Consider the following 19,789-nt stretch of genomic DNA (forward strand, 5'->3'; position numbering starts at 1 on the left):
ACCTTCCCCAACATCCTTGACCCACTGCCCCAATAGATCAAAGGATGACGCAATTGCCATTGCACTGTACACTTCCCTATCCCATCTGGACAAGAGGAATAACTATGTAAGAATGTTGTTCATTGAATATTACTCAGCCTTCAACACCATAGTATCCTCCAAACTCATCATTAAACTTGGGACCCTGGGTCTGTATCTCGCCCTGTGCAACTGGGTCCTAGACTTTCTGACCAGCCGCCCCCAGGTGGTGAAGGTAGGAAACAACATCTCCACTTCGCTGATCCTCAACACAGGGGCCACACAAGGGTGCATGCTCAGGCCTCTCCTGTACCCCCTGTTTACCCATGACTGCGTGGCCAAGCACACCACAAATTCAATAATCAAGTTTGAAGATGAAACAACAGTGGTATGCCTGATTACAAACAACAACGAGACAGCCTACAGGGAGGACGTGAGAGCCCTGGCGGAGTGGTGCCAGGAAGAAGATAATCAAGGACCTCAGCCACCTGAGCCACGGCCTGTTCACCCCGCTCATCCGGAAGGCGAGGTCAGTACCAGGTGCATCAAAGCTGGGAGACTGAAAAACAGCTTCTATCTCAAGTTCATCAGACTGTTAAATAGCCATCATTAGCCGGCCTCCACCCAGTAGCCTGCCCTGAATTTAGTCACTCTCCTATCAGGTTACTCAACCCTGCACCTTAGAGGCTGCTGCCATTTGTACATAGACATGGAACACTGGTCACTTTAATGTTTACATGCTGTTTTACCAATTTAATATGCATATACTGTATTATAGTCAAATCCATCCTGTCCAACTATTAATGTACATATACTATTCTATCCACGTATTCTTCAGATATACTATATATTATATCCAATTGCTGTCTATAATGTCTATACATCCCATCACATATAATACCAGTCAAATGTTTAGACACACCTACTAATTCCAGGGTTTTTCTTTATTTTTAGAATAATAGTGAAGACATCAAAACCATAAAATAACAAATATGGAACCATGTAGTAACCAAAAAAATATCTAAATATATTTTATATTTGAGATTCTTCAAAGTAGCCACCCTTTGCCTTGATAACAGCTTTGCACACTCTTGGCATTCTCTCAAACCGTTACCTGGAATGCATTTCAATTAACAGGTGTGCCCCCTTAAAAGTGAATTTGTGGAATTTCTTTCCTTCTTAATGTGTTTGAGACAATTAGTTGTGTTGTGACAGGGTCGGGGTGGTATACAGAAGATGGCCTATTTGGTAAAAGACCAAGTCCATATCATATTATGGCAAGAACAGCTCAAATAAGCAAAGAGAAATGACAGTTCATCATTACTTTAAGACTGAAGGTCAGTCAATCCGGAAAATGTCAAGAACTTTGGAAGTTTCTTTATGTGCTGTCACAAAAACCATCAAGCATTACGATGAAACTGGCTCTCATGAGGGCTGCCACAGGAAGGGAAGACCCAGAGTTACCTCTGCTGCAGAGGATAAGTTCATTAGAGTTACCAGAGAAATTGCAGCCCAAATAAATGCTTCACAGAGTTCAAGTAACAGACACAACATCAACTGCCTAGTTAAATAAAGGTTAAATTAAATAAAAAAGGAGACTGCATGAATCAGGCCGTCATGGTCGAATTGCTGCAAAGAAACCACTACTAAAGGACACCAATAAGAAGAAGAGAATTGCTTGGGCCAAGAAACACGAGCAATGGACATTAGACTGGTGGAAATCTGTCCTTTGGTCTGATGAGTCCAAATCTAAGATTTTTGGTTCCAACTGCCTGGTCTTTGTGAGATGCAGAGTAGGTGAACAGATGATCTCTGCATTTGTGGTTCCCACCATGAAGCATGGAGGAGGAGGTGTGAATGGTGTGGGGATGCTTTGCTGGTGACACTATCTGTGATTTATTTAGAATTCACTTAAGCAGCATGGCTATTACAGCATTCTGCAGCAATACGCCATCCCATCTGATTTGGGCTTAATGGCACTATCATTTGTTTTTCAATAGGACAATGACCCAACACACCTCCAGCCTGTGTAAGGGCTATTTTACCAAGAAGGAGAGTGACGGAGTGCTGCATCAGATGACCTGGCCTCCACGATCCCCCGACCTCAACCCAATTGAGATGGTTTGGGATGAGTTGAACTGAAGAGTGAAGGAAAAGCAGCCAACAAGTGCTCAGCATATGTGGGAACTCCTTCAAGACTGTTGGAAAAGCATTCCACATGAAGCTGGTTGAGAGAATGCCAAGAGTGTGCAAAGCTGTCATCAAGGCAAAGGGTGGCTACTTTGAAGAATCTAAAATCTAAAATATATTTTGATTTGTTCAACACTTTTTTGGTTACTACTTGATTCCATGTGTTATTTCATAGTTTCATAGTGTCTTCACTATTGTTATACAATATAGACAATAGTAAGAAATATAGAAAACCCTTGAATGAGTAGATGTTTTCAAACTTTTAACTGGTACTATATACCATATAGTACCCGTATATATTTCTATATAATCTTCATTTCATTATTTTACTTTTAGATGTGTGTATTGTGTATCGTTAGATATTACTGTACTTTTGAAGCTAGGAACACAATAATATCTCTACACCCACAAAACATCTGCTAAACATGTATGCGACTAATCAAATTTGATTTGATTTGAAACAATGACGCACATACACGCGCACACACATACACAGACACACACACTGGCGCAAAGTCCACTGTTCTTCTCAATGGGTAGGTAGGAAGAAGGGCAATAGCCATTCCACCGAGTCTCTGACATTGCCATGTGCAGCTGATTGGAGGAGTGGGGTGTCAATCACTAAACGTTGGCAGCCCATAGGAGGAGGGAGGCGCCACTCACCTGGTCTCCGCTGAGGTGACACGCCGCCATGTTCTGCTCCTCATTGGAGATGGCAGTGTGTACATACTTGAGCCAGCTCCCACCGGGATCTGAGCCTTCGTCCAGACAGAACTTGACGTTGCCCATCTCATCCACCACCTGTTGGGACAGAGCAGATGACAACACACATAAGTCAGAGGTGCACCTTTCATGCAAAGACACTGAACTGAGCCTCTATCTTCTCTAGTATGGGAGGATGTGTGAATACCTGCTGAAGAGAGCAATAGCATTGTGGAATTGCTATTATTAGGGTTTCATTTCTTAGTCACCATCATACAGTATAAACATTTTCGTAATTACAATGGGCAAAGCAGATAGAACCAGATAGTTTCACGTCACGCGACTGTTGGACACAAAGAGGGTGGACTTTCTCAACATTGTTTGTGTGTGTCCATATCTGTTAGTAGACAGAACACTATCTGCCAAGGGCCCCTAACCTTGTTGCTCCTCCGAGCAGAGAGAGGAAAGAGGGAAAGGAGGGGGGAGGAGGAGAAGGTTGAAAACTGTGGCCTCTTTCACTTTTCTGAAGACTTCCTTTGGCACATATTGATCACCCTTTGTAATCCCCTGGGCCATCCCGAGAACGAGGGAGCGGGTTTCAGGTTACCACTTGAGAGGAGAGGAACTCATTGTGAGGCAGAAAGTAAGGGAAGAAAACAGGAGAGTCGATCGCGAGCTGCTGTGTGGTGTTCTCTAGACGAAGGTTACACCGCACATACAGTACTTCAAAGCTGCTGTGCCATGATTGTTGCTAAGAACACAGGACTGAGAAATTCTCCCAATAAAGAAAACGTTAAAGGTTTCTGCGGGGCCTCAACAGAGCATATGTGATACACGTCCAATATCAATTTTCTCACAAAAATGTGAACATACCGGGCACGACTGAGCTTAAACTATTACAAAACAACATCAACCAAATGCCACTGACTGAATGACGAAGGCCAGGTGGCACTAGACAAGAACTCTAATGTGAATCAAAGCAATGACTCTCGGTGGTGGCAAATAAGACTGTGACAGTTTATAGAGAGTGTCTGAATGCTCCAACGTAAACTTTACTAGTCCCCAAATGGAAAATTCTACTTGAAACAGGGACTGTCCAAAATGAAACGCTCATTTTAGTTTCCAGTTGCAAAACGCTTTAAAACAAACACTTTCCGTCACATGCCCTAATAACCACGACCCAGGTGTCTGTCCGCTACTCTATGCCTTGAGAAGAACCTGGAACGAGGAGGAAGAAACCCCCAAATGAGATGTGAACATCTCACAGCTCTGTTCCTCTATAGAAGATCTCATTTCTCCTGGTGGAACTGATACTGTGTCGGTCGCTGGGCAGATCCTCTGGGGACCGAGACGAGACAGGGCTGGCTAGGGCTTCTCAGTAGTAGGTCATAATCAGCCTCCACTCGGCTCAACTTCTACCACTCAAGTTCTCATCTGTTGCAACCCAGTCTCATGTTTTTAATAGTAACGTGTTGACATCTTAGTCATTTCAGTTAGTTGTAGGATCTACAAATGTACATTCTGGCCTAACCTTCCCAGTTCAATTCTAGAGTTACGGTTTTAAAGCTTATGCTTTGGGTTAAGGCTGCTCCTCTTTTCTGCCTCAGTCAAATGTCTGTGGAAGAATCTAAAGTGTGGCGGAGGCACACCCCAATTATCTTTGACTTTTGCGAAAGGTCAAAACGGTCCCGCTTTTCCAAGAGAGCATTTACAGAGGCTCGTTCGATTCTGTAGCTCATAAATGATGAATGGCCTTGCTGGTCGGAGACTGAGCGCATGCAGAAGGTCAGCTGTCGGTGATGGTGGTGGCTGTGTTTTGTGAGTAAATATGGAAATAGCAGGTTTGGTCCAAGGTGAGTAGGGCAGTTCATGTACACACACGGTTCTGATGAGTGCGGTATGCTAACTAATCGTAAGCGTGCCCCAAAGTTGCAGCTGTGCCTCATACTATAGCGCTGTGTTTAGCCTGTGGGAAGCGAGAGTGTTAGGTTAGACAACTGCTAACTGGCCTGCTTGGAAATAACACCGCCTGTTAGCACCTACACTCATGTAGCATGGAACAAGTCAGGTCTTTAACATGAAGAATAACCTGCGGCTGCCTCGCATGCAAATCATTTGGCCTGATGGTGATAGTGATTGTGTGAGATCTTTCCTTCCTTTCCGAACAACGTTGTTCTTTAGTGCTTTACTGGAAACCAGACATGCTGATGTCATCTCAATGTCATCTTGAAGCCATGCTCCTTTGATACACTCTGTCTTCTACACTAAGCTCACAGAGAATGCCTCAGTCTTCTCTTCACTTTCCCCTCTGGGGTGGACAACGTAGTTCAACAGTCACTCGAACAAGAGCTACTGCCACCGCCGCCATTTATGCATTAAGCTGAAATAATAGGCCCTTTATTTTCTGTGTGAAAGCTGTCACTGAAAAACTAACCAGGCATAGAGGTGGAATTAACTCCCCAAAAAAGCCTTGCACAGGTTCAAGTCAGAGTGCACTTGTCCCAGCGCATGTTGGGAGCTCAAGCTCAGGTATTGTACATATTTTATGAACAGATGGGGAACAGCTTTGACCGAGGTGAGGGGTGTAGGTGGGTGTGACCCCTTGGGAGGGGGTCGCAGAGGGATTCCTAACCAGACTTTCCACACTACACACAAACGCCCCCCCCACACACACACAGACCACCCCCTCACCCCCTTCCATACACACTTCCCCCACACACACCTATCCTGATTCGTAAGTCCTCAAATGAGGTGCAACAAGGAGAGAAAACTCCGGATTGTTTATTTATTTACCCTCTTTTCTCCTCCTCTTGACATCAGAGAGAGGGACACCTCTCTGAAAAAGTGGCTACGCACACGTGTCGTAAAACACCAACCTGAACAGAGGCCCACCCTACCACCTCTAGGCTAGGGTACAGCCCACGCATGGACGAGAGCGCACACACTTTCCATACCATGGGACTTCTCCAAAGTCTACTTAAGAAGTGCCCTTATTGGAAGGGGCCAATTAAAGGGAGTGTGGTTGTGTGTGTGTATGTTTGTGTGTGTGTGAGACGGTGGTGTCGCTGGGGACTGAGAGTGATCCCTCACTAATCAAGGCCAGCCAGGAGAAAGAAGAAAAGGGAAACTGAGATCAGGACTTTCCCTCAGGGCAGGGCCTTTCACACACAATCTGCCATGTGTGTGTGTGTCTGTGTGTGTGTGTGTGTGTGTCTGTTTGTGTCTGTGTACATACGTGTGTATGCATGTGCATCTGTGTGCAATACATGTGTGTGTGTGTGTGTGTGTCCACACAAGGCCGGACATAGTCTTATCTAGGTAATGAAAATAGGGAGACTGAAAATGTTACTTGAAAGAAGAGTAGATCCGCACAAGTACAGATCAATGAAATATGTGGGATATCCTGAAAGACAGAACATTTGTCATAGATTTGGGTGCTATTTAGGACTTGTGATCTTAGTGCTTTGCCTCAAAGGGTGAGAACGCGTGCGTGCGTGCGTGTGTGCGTTCGTGTGTAAGGGGAGGCCGGTGGTCTCCAAACTGAAACCACATTGCGGAGAGATTGGTTCAGATTTGACGGGGGAGGTTACAAGGAGGTGGGGGGTCAAGAGGCACAATGACACCACCATGTCTGTGACACCTTGAAAACTGAGACCTTGTCTGTGTGTATGAGAGAGAGAGAGTGTGTGTGTTCCACTAGGCATGCCTTTCTGATTTCAGGAGTACGTATTTTCAAGACAGATACTGAACAGAAAGAAGCCAATAAACCTTTTGCTAACCTTTCCTCACCCACTGCCCAGCTCGTTTTCAGGATGCACATCGTCCTCACACTTTTTGAACTTCATCCTCCCGTCCGTTGAAAGATTTCTTTGTAAAGAGTGTTCACGGCTTGGGAAAACAGGAAAGCTTTTACGAACATGTCTAGGGGAGAGCTGTGCAGAGCGTTGCAGGCAGCACAATGGTGTTGTGGCAGCTAATGTGGCTCTGGCTCTATCTGGCTTATGTATTCATATCCTGGGGAAGTCGACCAACATCAGAGGGTCCTCAGCAGAACCTAGAGAACGCTGCGATTGTTGTTGTTCTGCTGTTGGAGACAACACAATAAACACACAGTTTTGGCGAGTCTCTCCTATGCCAGGGAATGGCGAATGATGTGTGTGTGTCTAACAATACGTGTGCTTATAAGACAGTTTACATATGTGTATCACCATGGGACTGCATCTGTACACTTTAGGTCTGCCCTCTGTCTATCCCCGTTACTTATGATAGAGAGAGAGAGAGGAGTGGGGTCAAACACACAGAGAGAGAGAGAGGAGTGGGGTCACCACACTATTTCGATGATGGAGCCTAGTTTTAATGTAGGCCAATGAGGTAGTGTTGGCTGACTGGTAAAATATTATGATGTCTAGTTTTAATGTAGGCCAATGAGGTAGTGTTCGCTGACTGGTAAAATATTATGATGTCTAGTTTTAATGTAGGCCAATGAGGCAGTGTTAAAATATTATGGTGTCTAGTTTTAATGTAGGCCAATGAGGCAGTGTTAAAATATTATGGTGTCTAGTTTTAATGTAGGCCAATGAGGCAGTGTTAAAATATTATGATGTCTAGTTTTAATGTAGGCCAATGAGGCAGTGTTAAAATATTATGATGTCTAGTTTTAATGTAGGCCAATGAGGCAGTGTTGGCCTACTGGTAAACTATTATGATGTCTAGTTTTAATGTAGGCCAATGAGGTAGTGTTGGCTGACTGGTAAAATATTATGATGTCTAGTTTTAATGTAGGCCAATGAGGTAGTGTTCGCTGACTGGTAAAATATTATGATGTCTAGTTTTAATGTAGGCCAATGAGGCAGTGTTAAAATATTATGGTGTCTAGTTTTAATGTAGGCCAATGAGGCAGTGTTGGCCTACTGGTAAACTATTATGATGTATAGTTTAGACTACATTTGATGTCCGACAGCTTGTTGGCCCTTTTCTCTGACCTTGCACCTGGCAGTCAGGGGAATTTGGGAAGGTTGTGTCTGTTTTTACTTCATGATAACCCACTCATTGTGATGATCCGCTAAACAAACAGACAAGCTAATAGTATGCCTAGGCTAGCGGAGATCCAGCACCATGGATAGTGCAGTTGATGAATGAACTGTGAATCCGACCAGTAGTCCACCGTGCCTTTGTTAGTGAAACACCATGAAACAATGTTACAAATTTCCTCGAGCGCTTTTGTGGACACAGTGAATCAGACATTTTGTGATTAGCAGTTTGTATTTTGAGCCTCTGCCAGTATCACACATTTAATAGTTTGGAGATTTGAATGTGAGATGGAGATTGAGATTGTGTCGAGAGGTCATTTGTAGCTTGTATATATAAGCAAGTAGACTAAGGGATGTTTTCTATTCAGAAGAAAATCCTCTGTGACTTTCTAATTTACATAAGTTAACTTACCAGTGTGGAGCCAAAACAAACACTTTCTACGCTTTTACAAATGACCCGTTTAAAGTGTTATTACAACCACGGTGTTCTGTTGTTACGTATGCAGTTGAAGTCAGAAGTTTACATACACTTAGGTTGGAGTCATTAAAACTCGTTTTTCAACGTCTCCACACATTTCTTGTTAACAAACTAGTTTTGGCAAGTTGGTTAGGACATCTACTTTCTGCATGACACAAGACATTTTCCAACAACTGTTTACAGACAGATTATTTCACTTATAATTCACTGTATCACAATTCCAGTTGGTCAGGAGTTTACATACACTAAGTTGACTGTGCCTTTAAACAGCTTGGAAAATTCCCGAAAATGATGTCATGGCTTTAGAAATAGGCTAATTGACATAATTTGAGTCAATTGGAGCTGTACCTGTGGATGTATTTCAAGGCCTACCTTCAAACTCAGTGCCTCTTTGGTTGACATCATGGAATAATCTAAAGAAATCTAAAGACCTCAGAAAAAAATTGGAGACCTCCACAAGTCTGGTTCATCCTTGGGAGCAATTTCCAAACGCCTGAAGATACCACGTTCAACTGTACAAACAACAGTATGTAAGTATAAACACCATGGGACCACACAGCTGTCATACCGCTCAGGAAGGAGACGCGTTCTGTCTCCTAGAGATGAACAAACTTTGGTGTGAAAAGTGCAACTCAATCCCAGAACAACAGCAAAGGACCTTGTGAAGATGCTGGAGGAAACAGGTATTTTTAAATTTATTTTATTTCACCATTATTTAACCAAGTAGGCTAGTTGAGAACAAGTTCTCATTTGCAACTGCGACCTGGCCAAGATGAAGCAAAGCAGTGTGACACAGACAACAACAAAGAGTTACACATGGAGTAAACAATAAACAAGCCAATAACACAATAAACAGGTCAATAACACAGTAGAAAAAAGAAAGTCTATATACATTGTGTGCAAAAGGCATGAGGAGGTGGGCAATAAATAGGCCATAGGAGCGAATAATTACAATTTAGCAGATTAACACGAGTGATAAATGAGCAGATGATGATGTGCAAGTAGAGATACTGGTGTGCAAAAGAGCAGAAAAGTAAATTAAATAAAAACAGTATGGAGATGAGGTAGGTAGATTGTTTGGGCTATTTACAGATGGACTATGTAAAGCTGCAGCGATCGGTTAGCTGCTCAGATAGTTGATGTTTAAAGTTGGTGAGGGAAATAAAAGTCTCCAACTTCAGCGATTTTTGCAATTCGTTCCAATCACTGGCAGCAGAGAACTGGAAGGAAAGGCGGCCAAATCATGTGTTGGCTTTGGGGATGAAAGTATCTATATCTGCAGTAAAATGAGTCCTATATCGACATAACCTGAATGGCCTCTCAGCAAGGAAGAGGCCTCTGCTCCAAACCTGCCATAAAAAAGCCAGACTACGGTTTGCAACTGCACACGGGGACAAAGATTGTACTTTTTGGAAAAATGTCCTCTGGTCTGATGAAACAAAAATAGAATTCTTTGGCCAAAATGACCATCGTTATGTTTGCAGGAAAAATGGGGAAAGTCACAGTGCACTTCACAAAATAGATGGCTTCATGAGGTAGGAAAATGATGTGGATATATTGAAGCAACATCTCAAGACATCAGTCAGGAAGTTAAAGCATGGTCGCAAATGGGTCTTGACCCAAGCATACTTCCAAAGTTGTGGCAAAATGGCTTAAGGACAACAAAGTCAAGGTATTTGAGTGGCCATCACAAAGCCCTGACCTCAATCCCATAGAACATTTGTGGGAAGAACTGAAAAAGCGTGTGCGGGCAAGGAGGCCTACAAACCTGACTCAGGTACACCAGCTCTGTCAGGAGGAATGGGCCAACATTCACTCAACTTATTGTGGGAAGCTTGTGGAAGGCTACCCGAAACATTTGACCGAAGTTAAACAATTTAAAGGCATTACTACCAAATACTAAAGGCATTACTACCAAATACTAATTGAGTGTATGTAAACTTCTGACCCACTGGGAATGTGATGAAAAAAATTCAGGGATTTGAAAGAAAGTCAGGAATTGTGAAAAACTGAGTTTAAATGTATTTGGCTAAGGTGTATGTAAACTTCTGACTTCAACTGTACATCAAATAACCTGACATTGATCCACATCATATAAGACATATAATGCAAGTGTGTTATGCAGCAAAACAAAACTATCCTTTTTTTCGGTTGCAACCCGGTAATATGAATCATTGTTGAGCCATCCTGTTCTGATCTAATGAGATGGATGTAGGATTTCTCCGGCCTAGAATCAAGGCCTTTCCCAGTCATGAAGGACAAAGCTAGGCCCCTCTTGGGACTGAGACTGACCTCAAGTTAGTGGTTGTATGTGTGCTTTACCACTTTGCCCAACATGTGATGTCCCAGCGGTTGTAAATAAACCCCTTTTAACGTGATATAACTGTGTCATTATTATATGGCTGTGAAACCCATAGCCGAATGGCTTCAGACGGAACATTTCTCACTGGAAATTGGTGCTGTCATGCCCTGGTCGAAGTATTTTGTGTTTATCTTTATTTATTTGGTCAGGCCAGGGTGTGGCATGGGTTTTTGTATGTGGTGTATATGTATTGGGATTGCAGCTAGTGGGGTGTTCTAGTTAAGTCTATGGCTGTCTGGAGTGGTTCTCAATCAGAGGCAGGTGTTTATCGTTGTCTCTGATTGGGAACCATATTTAGGCAGCCATATTCTTTGAGTGTTTCGTGGGTGATTGTCCTTAGTGTCCTGATGTCCTTGTTCTGTGTTAGTTTACACAAGTATAGGCTGTTTCGGTTTTCGTTTCGTTTCGTTCGTTACGTTTATTGTTTTGTAGTGTTTGTATTTAGATTCGTGTTACGTTTGTTCATTAAACATGGATCGCAATCTACACGCTGCATTTTGGTCCGACTCTCCTTCACACCTAGAAAACCGTTACAGAATTACCCACCACAACCGGACCAAGCAGGGTGTCAACAGGCAGGAGCCGCAGGAGAGGCAACAGAGGCAGCAGCAGCAGCAGGAGCAGCAGCAACTACAGTGGGAGAGGCTGCACTACTTGGAGAAATGGACAGCCTGGAGATTATTGTCACCCCAAAGCCGAGCTGGAGGCAGCAAAAGCAGAGAGGCGGCATTATGAGGAGCTAGCACGGCAGAGCGGATGAAAGCCCGAGAGTCAGCCCCAAAAATTTCTTGGGGGGAGGGCTCACAGGGAGTATGGCTATGCCAGGTAGGAGACCTGCGCAAACTCCCTGTGCTTACCGGGGGGCTAGAGAGACCGGGCAGGCACCGTGTTATGCAGTGGTGCGCACGGTGTCCCCAGTGCGGGTGCATAGCCCGGTGTATATCCCAGCTCCTCGGATCGGCCGGGCTAGAGTGGGCATCGAGCCAGTTAAGGTTGGGCAGGCTCGGTGCTCAAGAGCTCCAGTGCGCCTGCAAGGTCCGGTCTATCCAGTACCACCTCCACACCCCAGCCCTCCGGTAGCAGCTCCCCGCACCAGGCTTCCTGTGCGTGTCCTCGGTCCAGTACCACCAGTACCAGCACCACACATCAGGCCTACAGTGCGCCTCGCCTCTCCTGCGCTGTCGGAGCCTTTCCCCTCTCCTATGCTGCCGGAGTCTCCCGCCTGTTCAGCGCAGCTAGAGCCTTCTTCCTCTACAGCGCTGCTGGAGTCTCCTGCCTGTTCAGCGCAGCCAGAGCTGCCAGCCTGCATGGAGCAGCCAGAGCTGTCGGTCTGCATGGAGCAGCCAGAGCTGTCAGTCTGCATGGAGCAGCCAGAGCTGTCAGTCTGCATGGAGCAGCCAGAGCTGTCAGTCTGCATGAAGCAGCCAGAGGTGTCAGTCTGCATGAAGCAGCCAGAGGTGTCAGTCTGCATGAAGCAGCCAGAGGTGTCAGTCTGCATGAAGCAGCCAGAGGTGTCAGTCTGCATGAAGCAGCCAGAGGTGTCAGTCTGCATGGAGCAGCCAGAGCTGTCAGTCTGCATGGAGCAGCCAGAGCTGTCAGTCTGCAAGGAGCTGCCAGTCTGCATGGAGCAGCCAGAGCTGTCAGTCTGCAAGGAGCTGCCAGTCTGCAAGGAGCCGCCAGAGCTGTCAGTCTACATGGAGCAGTCAGAGCCGCCAGTCAGCGTGGAGCAGCCAGAGCCGCCAGTCAGCATGGAGCAGCCTGATCTTTCAGTCTGCCAGGATCTGCCAGTCAGCCAGACTCTTCCAGATCTGCCAGTCAGCCAGACTCTTCCAGATCTGCCAGTCAGCCAGACTCTTCCAGATCTGCCAGTCAGCCAGACTCTTCCAGATCTGCCAGTCAGCCAGACTCTTCCAGATCTGCCAGTCAGCCAGACTCTTCCAGATCTGCCAGTCAGCCAGACTCTTCCAGATCTGCCAGTCAGCCAGACTCTTCCAGATCCGCCAGTCAGCCGTGATCTGCCAGAACTGCCAGTCAGCCAGGATCCGCCAGTCAGCCAGGATCTGCCAGATCCGCCAGTCAGCCAGGATCTGCCAATCAGCCAGGATCTGCCAGTCAGCCAGGATCTGCCGAAACCACCAGCCAGCCAGGATCTGGTAGATCCATCAACCTGCCTGAGCTTCCTCTCACTCCCGAGCTTCCTCTCACTCCCGAGCTTCCTCTCACTCCCGAGCTTCCTCTCACTCCCGAGCTTCCTCTCACTCCCGAGCTTCCCCTCACTCCCGAGCTTCCCCTCAGTCCCGAGCTGCCTTAGTCCCGAACTGCCCCTCAGTCCCGATCTGCTCCTCAGTCCAGTGGGGTTCTGGGTGAGGACTACTAGGCCATGGTCGGCGGTGAGGGTGGACTATCCAAGGACGCGAGGAGAGGGGACTAAGACCCACGTCCCGCGCGGAGCCGCCACCATGGACAGACGCCCACCCGGACCCTCCCTATTGTTTTGAGGTGCGTTCGGGAGTCCGAACCTTAGGGGGGTTTTCACGCCCTGTGTTTTTGTGTTTATCTTTATTTATTTGGTCAGGCCAGGGTGTGGCATGGGTTTTTGTATTGTGGTGTGTTTTGTCTTGGGGGTTCTGGTGTATATGTATTGGGATTGTAGCTAGTGGGGTGTTCTAGTTAAGTCTATGGCTGTCTGAAGTGGTTCTCAATCAGAGGCAGGTGTTTATCGTTGTCTCTGATTGGGAACCATATTTAGGCAGCCATATTCTTTGAGTTTGTCGTGGGTGATTGTCCTTAGTGTCCTTGTTCCTGTTTTTGTTAGTTTACACAAGTATAGGCTGTTTCGGTTTTCGTTTCGTTTGTTACGTTTATTGTTTTGTAGTGTTTGTATTTAGATTCGTGTTACGTTTGTTCATTAAACATGGATCGCAAATCTACAGGCTGCATTTTGGTCCGACTCTCCTTCACACCTAGAAAACCGTTACAGCTGCAGACATTGAACACAGCTTAGGGTGAGGGTATTTCATTCATTTCACACTCTCCCACTATTCCTAACATCTTATAGGTTGTAAATAAAGTATTTTAAGGTGATATAACGTCTATCAACTGGCTTCAGACTGAGCATTTCTCAACATTTATTTACGGAGAGCAATTTCCATTTCACAACAGGTAGTGTTCATTTATTTACATTTTTGTATTGATTAATTATTGCTTACTTCTGTGGAAATACAGAATATGTTTAAAATGTCAACTATACCAAAAGCTAAATCAAGGAGAGATTTACAACTATTTAACCATGTTAATCATCACTGAAACATGCAAACTGCAAACATTTATCCAGTTAAAGATAAAGAATAACAACTAGATACAAATATTTAATACAAAATAGTTTATACAAAACTCAAGACTTGACGATAACAGGAGTAAAAACAAAGTGAGTGTGTGTATATGTGGGTAAGTGTTAGTGTGCGTATATTATGGTGTGTATTATCATTTCACATCATAAAAATGTATCTCCTTTCCCCAATCAAATACTTTCAACAATACCACAACCCCCCTGTCTTTTTTCTCCAATCTGGCAGCCCTCATTAAATTCGGTATAGCCTTGTATAAAATGCATTATGAAGAAAATCGTGTACCGTTTCCTTCATGAAAAGGGCGTTTCTGACACCAGTATCCCAAAGTGTCAAGTGAAAACAAAGTGGTGATCCTAACTGGGAATTCAGGGAATTTCTACTAGGATTAAATGTCAGGAATTGTGTAAAACTGAGGTTAAATGTATTTGGCTAAGGTGTATGTAAACTTCTGACTTCAACTGTATGTAAATAAAGTATTTCTGTTTTATTATTTTTAATACATTTGCAAACATTTCTAAAAACCTGTAATCACTTTGTCATTATGAGGTATTGTGTGTAGATTGATGAAGAAGAAACAAGTATTTCATCCATTTTAGAATAAGGCTGTAACGTAGCAAAATGTGGAACAATTCAAGGGTCTGAATACTTTCCGAAGGCGCTGTATCTCCAAGATGCTTTAACCTATTCTGATGCTGTTGGTTTGCTTATGTAGCACAGACAACTGACTTGGCCTACTGGTGTTCCACATTTTTGAAATATCAGAGCTTGTGATCTTGGGTTACATGAGCTTAGATGGCACACCCCTATCCAGCCAGAGCTGGCGGGTACCGCTCCAGAATCTCCCATAAGTGTTCAGTTGGGTTGAGATCTGGTGACTGAGACGGCCACGGCATACGGTTGGTATGGTAGCCAAAATAATGTCCAATATGATTATCTCAAATATTTCTATATTACTTCATACTATAACTTCATTCTTTCTGAATTCATAATAATCTGCCAGCACACACACACTAATTGGACAGTCTGGGATAGAGACATACACACTCTTTGGGCTGGACAGGTCTGTGACTTGACAACACACATATGCCCATTCATTCTCCTATTATCTGATGCAAGGGGCAACCTGGAACCTGCACTCACACAGGATTTCCTGTAGCCTTCATTACGCAGGGCATAAGTTATTACTCCCCACACACACACTTACACACTTACACACACACACACACACACACACACAGCTAATGTGAAAGACTGAGAGGCTGTGAGCTGGATATGGGGCTAGTCATGAGGCGTTGCAAATTAAGATGAGAGGCGACAACCTGAAATGGGTATGTGTGAGTGAGTATGTGTGGTTGCTCTGGAAGGAGCTCTGTTTTCAGTTGGAAGACCCCTCAACACCACCACCTGACACACACACACACACACATCTTTATTGGGCAGCCCTGTGTGTGTGTGTGTGTGTGTGTGTGTGTGTGTGTGTGTGTGTGTGTGTGTGTGTGTGTGTGTGTGTGTGTGTGAGCGGAGGAGAGAGGTGAACAGGCAAGTGTGGGGTCCTGCCAATAATGCTAATTTCTAAACAGTTGGGCCTGACAGCTTTTGTCTGTTCCAAAGATGACTGAGGAAGGAGGAACGAGGGGAGAGAGAGAGTGAGAAGGAGAGGGCTAGCTATAAATCAAATCCTATTAACTTCAGTGGGCTGGGGCTCAACTGGTGTGCTAGGAAAGGGGGAGAGATGTCCCTATATGTTTACTTTGGCAATGCAAGATTATGTCTTAGCATGACAATACAGCTAATTTTATTTCATTTAAATTGATAAAGAACCAGGAAGTAAAGGAAATGAAATGAATGATCAGAGGAAAGGAGAGAAATAAGCTTGAGGAAGAGCAAGACAACACCAGAACCCACAAAACCCTTAACCACGCACACACGCATAGCACAAGTATCAATAAAGATCTCTCTGGGCCTCTTTTCACCAACCCAACCCAGTTCAGTCCTCAAGCTGAAAAGCTGTGTGTGCCATCTTCATGCAGCTATAGTTTAATTGTCTGTCCAAGCTGTTTGGCCTGCTATGTCTGCACACACACACACACACACACACACACACACACACACACACACACACACACACACACACACACACACACACACACACACACACACACACACACACACACACACACACACACACACACACACACACACACACACACACATACACACACACACACACAATGTGGAACGCTGTTTGCTGTTCTTTTATAAAACTATTCAATTCAGTTTATTGAGATTAGTAGTTTATATGGCAATGACAAGTGAGTATATGGAATTCAGGAGAACAAACCCATAAAAACGTCCTATTCCAAACTCCTGTCTGGTCCACTTCAGGGTCATGTTCATTAGGAACCAAAACAGACTGAAACAGACAGTGTGTACTAATGAATATGACCCAGCAGAACTGAAGCTGATCCCTGTAACAGGCTAATATGAGCTGAAGATACTATAGAAGACCTGGAATTTCTGAAATAACTCCCCTCACACATGCATTGACAAAGAAGGCATGTTTGAGGTTATAAAACAGGCAACACCAAGTACTGCAGTTATGCTTGAATTGGGTGTGACAATGATCAGAGAAGTAGAGTATGAAACATTGACAACAAACAGACACACACACACACATTTAGCCAGACAGGCACACACGCTATTCCTCTATGTAAAATGTGCCACGCGGACTTGGGAGAGACGCAATTGCATTCCTTGATAAGCTTTCATTTTCCTCTGTAATACGAGGCAGTGTCATAAAGTTCTGCCTCGGCTTAACCAGTCATGTTTACAGATGTGTTGACTGGACACACACCCTGTATGTGTGTGTGTCCCATACGAACGACAGCTTTCAGGGGCCCAGAACGTGTGTCTGGAACCCCTTTCCACACAACCCATTTGTTGTGTGTGTGTGTGTGTTCATGGCCTCTGTTTTCTTTATGGGGTGTTGGTGTGAGCGTGGGAATCTGTGTGGAAATGCAGATAATGAAGTCATCCCCATGAAAAGAAGGTGATAGAGACATACAGGCACACACCCTCCTGATGCCCTGTGTTAGGCTGAGGTAGGGCCCTGTGGATTTACGGCCTGTTTCTCCCTGGGCGTCGTTAGGGGTTAGGGGAACAGACACACTCTCTCTCACACACCCTCCTGATGCCCTGTGTTAGGCTGAGGTAGGGCCCTGTGGATTTACAGCCTGTTTCTCCCTGGGCGTGGTTAGGGGTTAGGGGAACAGACACACTCTCTCTCACACACCCTCCTGATGCCCTGTGTTAGGCTGAGGTAGGGCCCTGTGGATTTACGGCCTGTTTTCTCCCTGGGTGTGGTTAGGGGTTAGGGGAACAGACACACTCTCTCTCACACACCCTCCTGATGCCCTGTGTTAGGCTGAGGTAGGGCCCTGTGGATTTACGGCCTGTTTTCTCCCTGGGTGTGGTTAGGGGTTAGGGGAACAGACACACTCTCTCTCACACACCCTCCTGATGCCCTGTGTTAGGCTGAGGTAGGGCCCTGTGGATTTACGGCCTGTTTTCTCCCTGGGCGTTGTTAGGGGTTAGGGAACAGACACACTCTCTCTCACACACCCTCCTGATGCCCTGTGTTAGGCTGAGGTAGGGCCCTGTGGATTTACGGCCTGTTTTCTCCCTGGGTGTGGTTAGGGTTAGGGGAACAGACACACTCTCTCTCACACACCCTCCTGATGCCCTGTGTTAGGCTGAGGTAGGGCCCTGTGGATTTACGGCCTGTTTTCTCCCTGGGCGTGGTTAGGGGTTAGGGGAACAGACACACTCTCTCTCACACACCCTCCTGATGCCCTGTGTTAGGCTGAGGTAGGGCCCTGTGGATTTACGGCCTGTTTTCTCCCTGGGTGTGGTTAGGGGTTAGGGAACAGACACACTCTCTCTCACACACCCTCCTGATGCCCTGTGTTAGGCTGAGGTAGGGCCCTGTGGATTTACGGCCTGTTTTCTCCCTGGGTGTGGTTAGGGGTTAGGGGAACAGACACACTCTCTCTCACACACCCTCCTGATGCCCTGTGTTAGGCTGAGGTAGGGCCCTGTGGATTTACGGCCTGTTTTCTCCCTGGGTGTCGTTAGGGGTTAGGGAACAGACACACTCTCTCTCACACACCCTCCTGATGCCCTGTGTTAGGCTGAGGTAGGGCCCTGTGGATTTACGGCCTGTTTTCTCCCTGGGCGTGGTTAGGGGTTAGGGGAACAGACACACTCTCTCTCACACACCCTCCTGATGCCCTGTGTTAGGCTGAGGTAGGGCCCTGTGGATTTACGGCCTGTTTTCTCCCTGGGTGTGGTTAGGGGTTAGGGGAACAGACACACTCTCTCTCACACACCCTCCTGATGCCCTGTGTTAGGCTGAGGTAGGGCCCTGTGGATTTACGGCCTGTTTTCTCCCTGGGTGTGGTTAGGGTTAGGGGAACAGACACACTCTCTCTCACACACCCTCCTGATGCCCTGTGTTAGGCTGAGGTAGGGCCCTGTGGATTTACGGCCTGTTTTCTCCCTGGGTGTCGTTAGGGGTTAGGGGAACAGACACACTCTCTCTCACACACCCTCCTGATGCCCTGTGTTAGGCTGAGGTAGGGCCCTGTGGATTTACGGCCTGTTTTCTCCCTGGGTGTGGTTAGGGGTTAGGGGAACAGACACACTCTCTCTCACACACCCTCCTGATGCCCTGTGTTAGGCTGAGGTAGGGCCCTGTGGATTTACGGCCTGTTTTCTCCCTGGGCGTGGTTAGGGGTTAGGGAACAGACACACTCTCTCTCACACACCCTCCTGATGCCCTGTGTTAGGCTGAGGTAGGGCCCTGTGGATTTACGGCCTGTTTTCTCCCTGGGCGTTGTTAGGGGTTAGGGGAACAGACACACTCTCTCTCACACACCCTCCTGATGCCCTGTGTTAGGCTGAGGTAGGGCCCTGTGGATTTACGGCCTGTTTTCTCCCTGGGTGTGGTTAGGGGTTAGGGGAACAGACACACTCTCTCTCACACACCCTCCTGATGCCCTGTGTTAGGCTGAGGTAGGGCCCTGTGGATTTACGGCCTGTTTTCTCCCTGGGCGTGTTAGGGTTTAGGGAACAGACACACTCTCTCTCACACACCCTCCTGATGCCCTGTGTTAGGCTGAGGTAGGGCCCTGTGGATTTACGGCCTGTTTTCTCCCTGGGTGTCGTTAGGGGTTAGGGGAACAGACACACTCTCTCTCACACACCCTCCTGATGCCCTGTGTTAGGCTGAGGTAGGGCCCTGTGGATTTACGGCCTGTTTTCTCCCTGGGTGTGGTTAGGGTTTAGGGGAACAGACACACTCTCTCTCACACACCCTCCTGATGCCCTGTGTTAGGCTGAGGTAGGGCCCTGTGGATTTACGGCCTGTTTTCTCCCTGGGTGTGGTTAGGGGTTAGGGGAACAGACACACTCTCTCTCACACACCCTCCTGATGCCCTGTGTTAGGCTGAGGTAGGGCCCTGTGGATTTACGGCCTGTTTTCTCCCTGGGTGTGGTTAGGGGTTAGGGAACAGACACACTCTCTCTCACACACCCTCCTGATGCCCTGTGTTAGGCTGAGGTAGGGCCCTGTGGATTTACGGCCTGTTTTCTCCCTGGG

At 46.2% G+C, this 19,789-nt stretch overlaps 1 protein-coding gene across 1 annotated transcript in view; it reads right to left on the reverse strand.

Moving 5' to 3' along the window:
• Positions 1–19,789, reverse strand: part of LOC112247400 (histone-lysine N-methyltransferase PRDM16-like) — a gene marked incomplete at its 3' end in the record, with an annotated part of 390,390 nt that overhangs the window by 32,280 nt on the left and 338,321 nt on the right. Inside the window, exon 4 of the mRNA XM_024416152.2 lies at positions 2,872–3,009. Coding sequence (XP_024271920.2) covers positions 2,872–3,009 — 138 coding nt within the window. The remainder of the gene's footprint in view (positions 1–2,871; positions 3,010–19,789) is intronic.

The sequence above is a fragment of the Oncorhynchus tshawytscha genome, linkage group LG22 (genome assembly GCF_018296145.1).
Source record: "Oncorhynchus tshawytscha isolate Ot180627B linkage group LG22, Otsh_v2.0, whole genome shotgun sequence".
Lineage (NCBI taxonomy): Eukaryota > Metazoa > Chordata > Actinopteri > Salmoniformes > Salmonidae > Oncorhynchus > Oncorhynchus tshawytscha.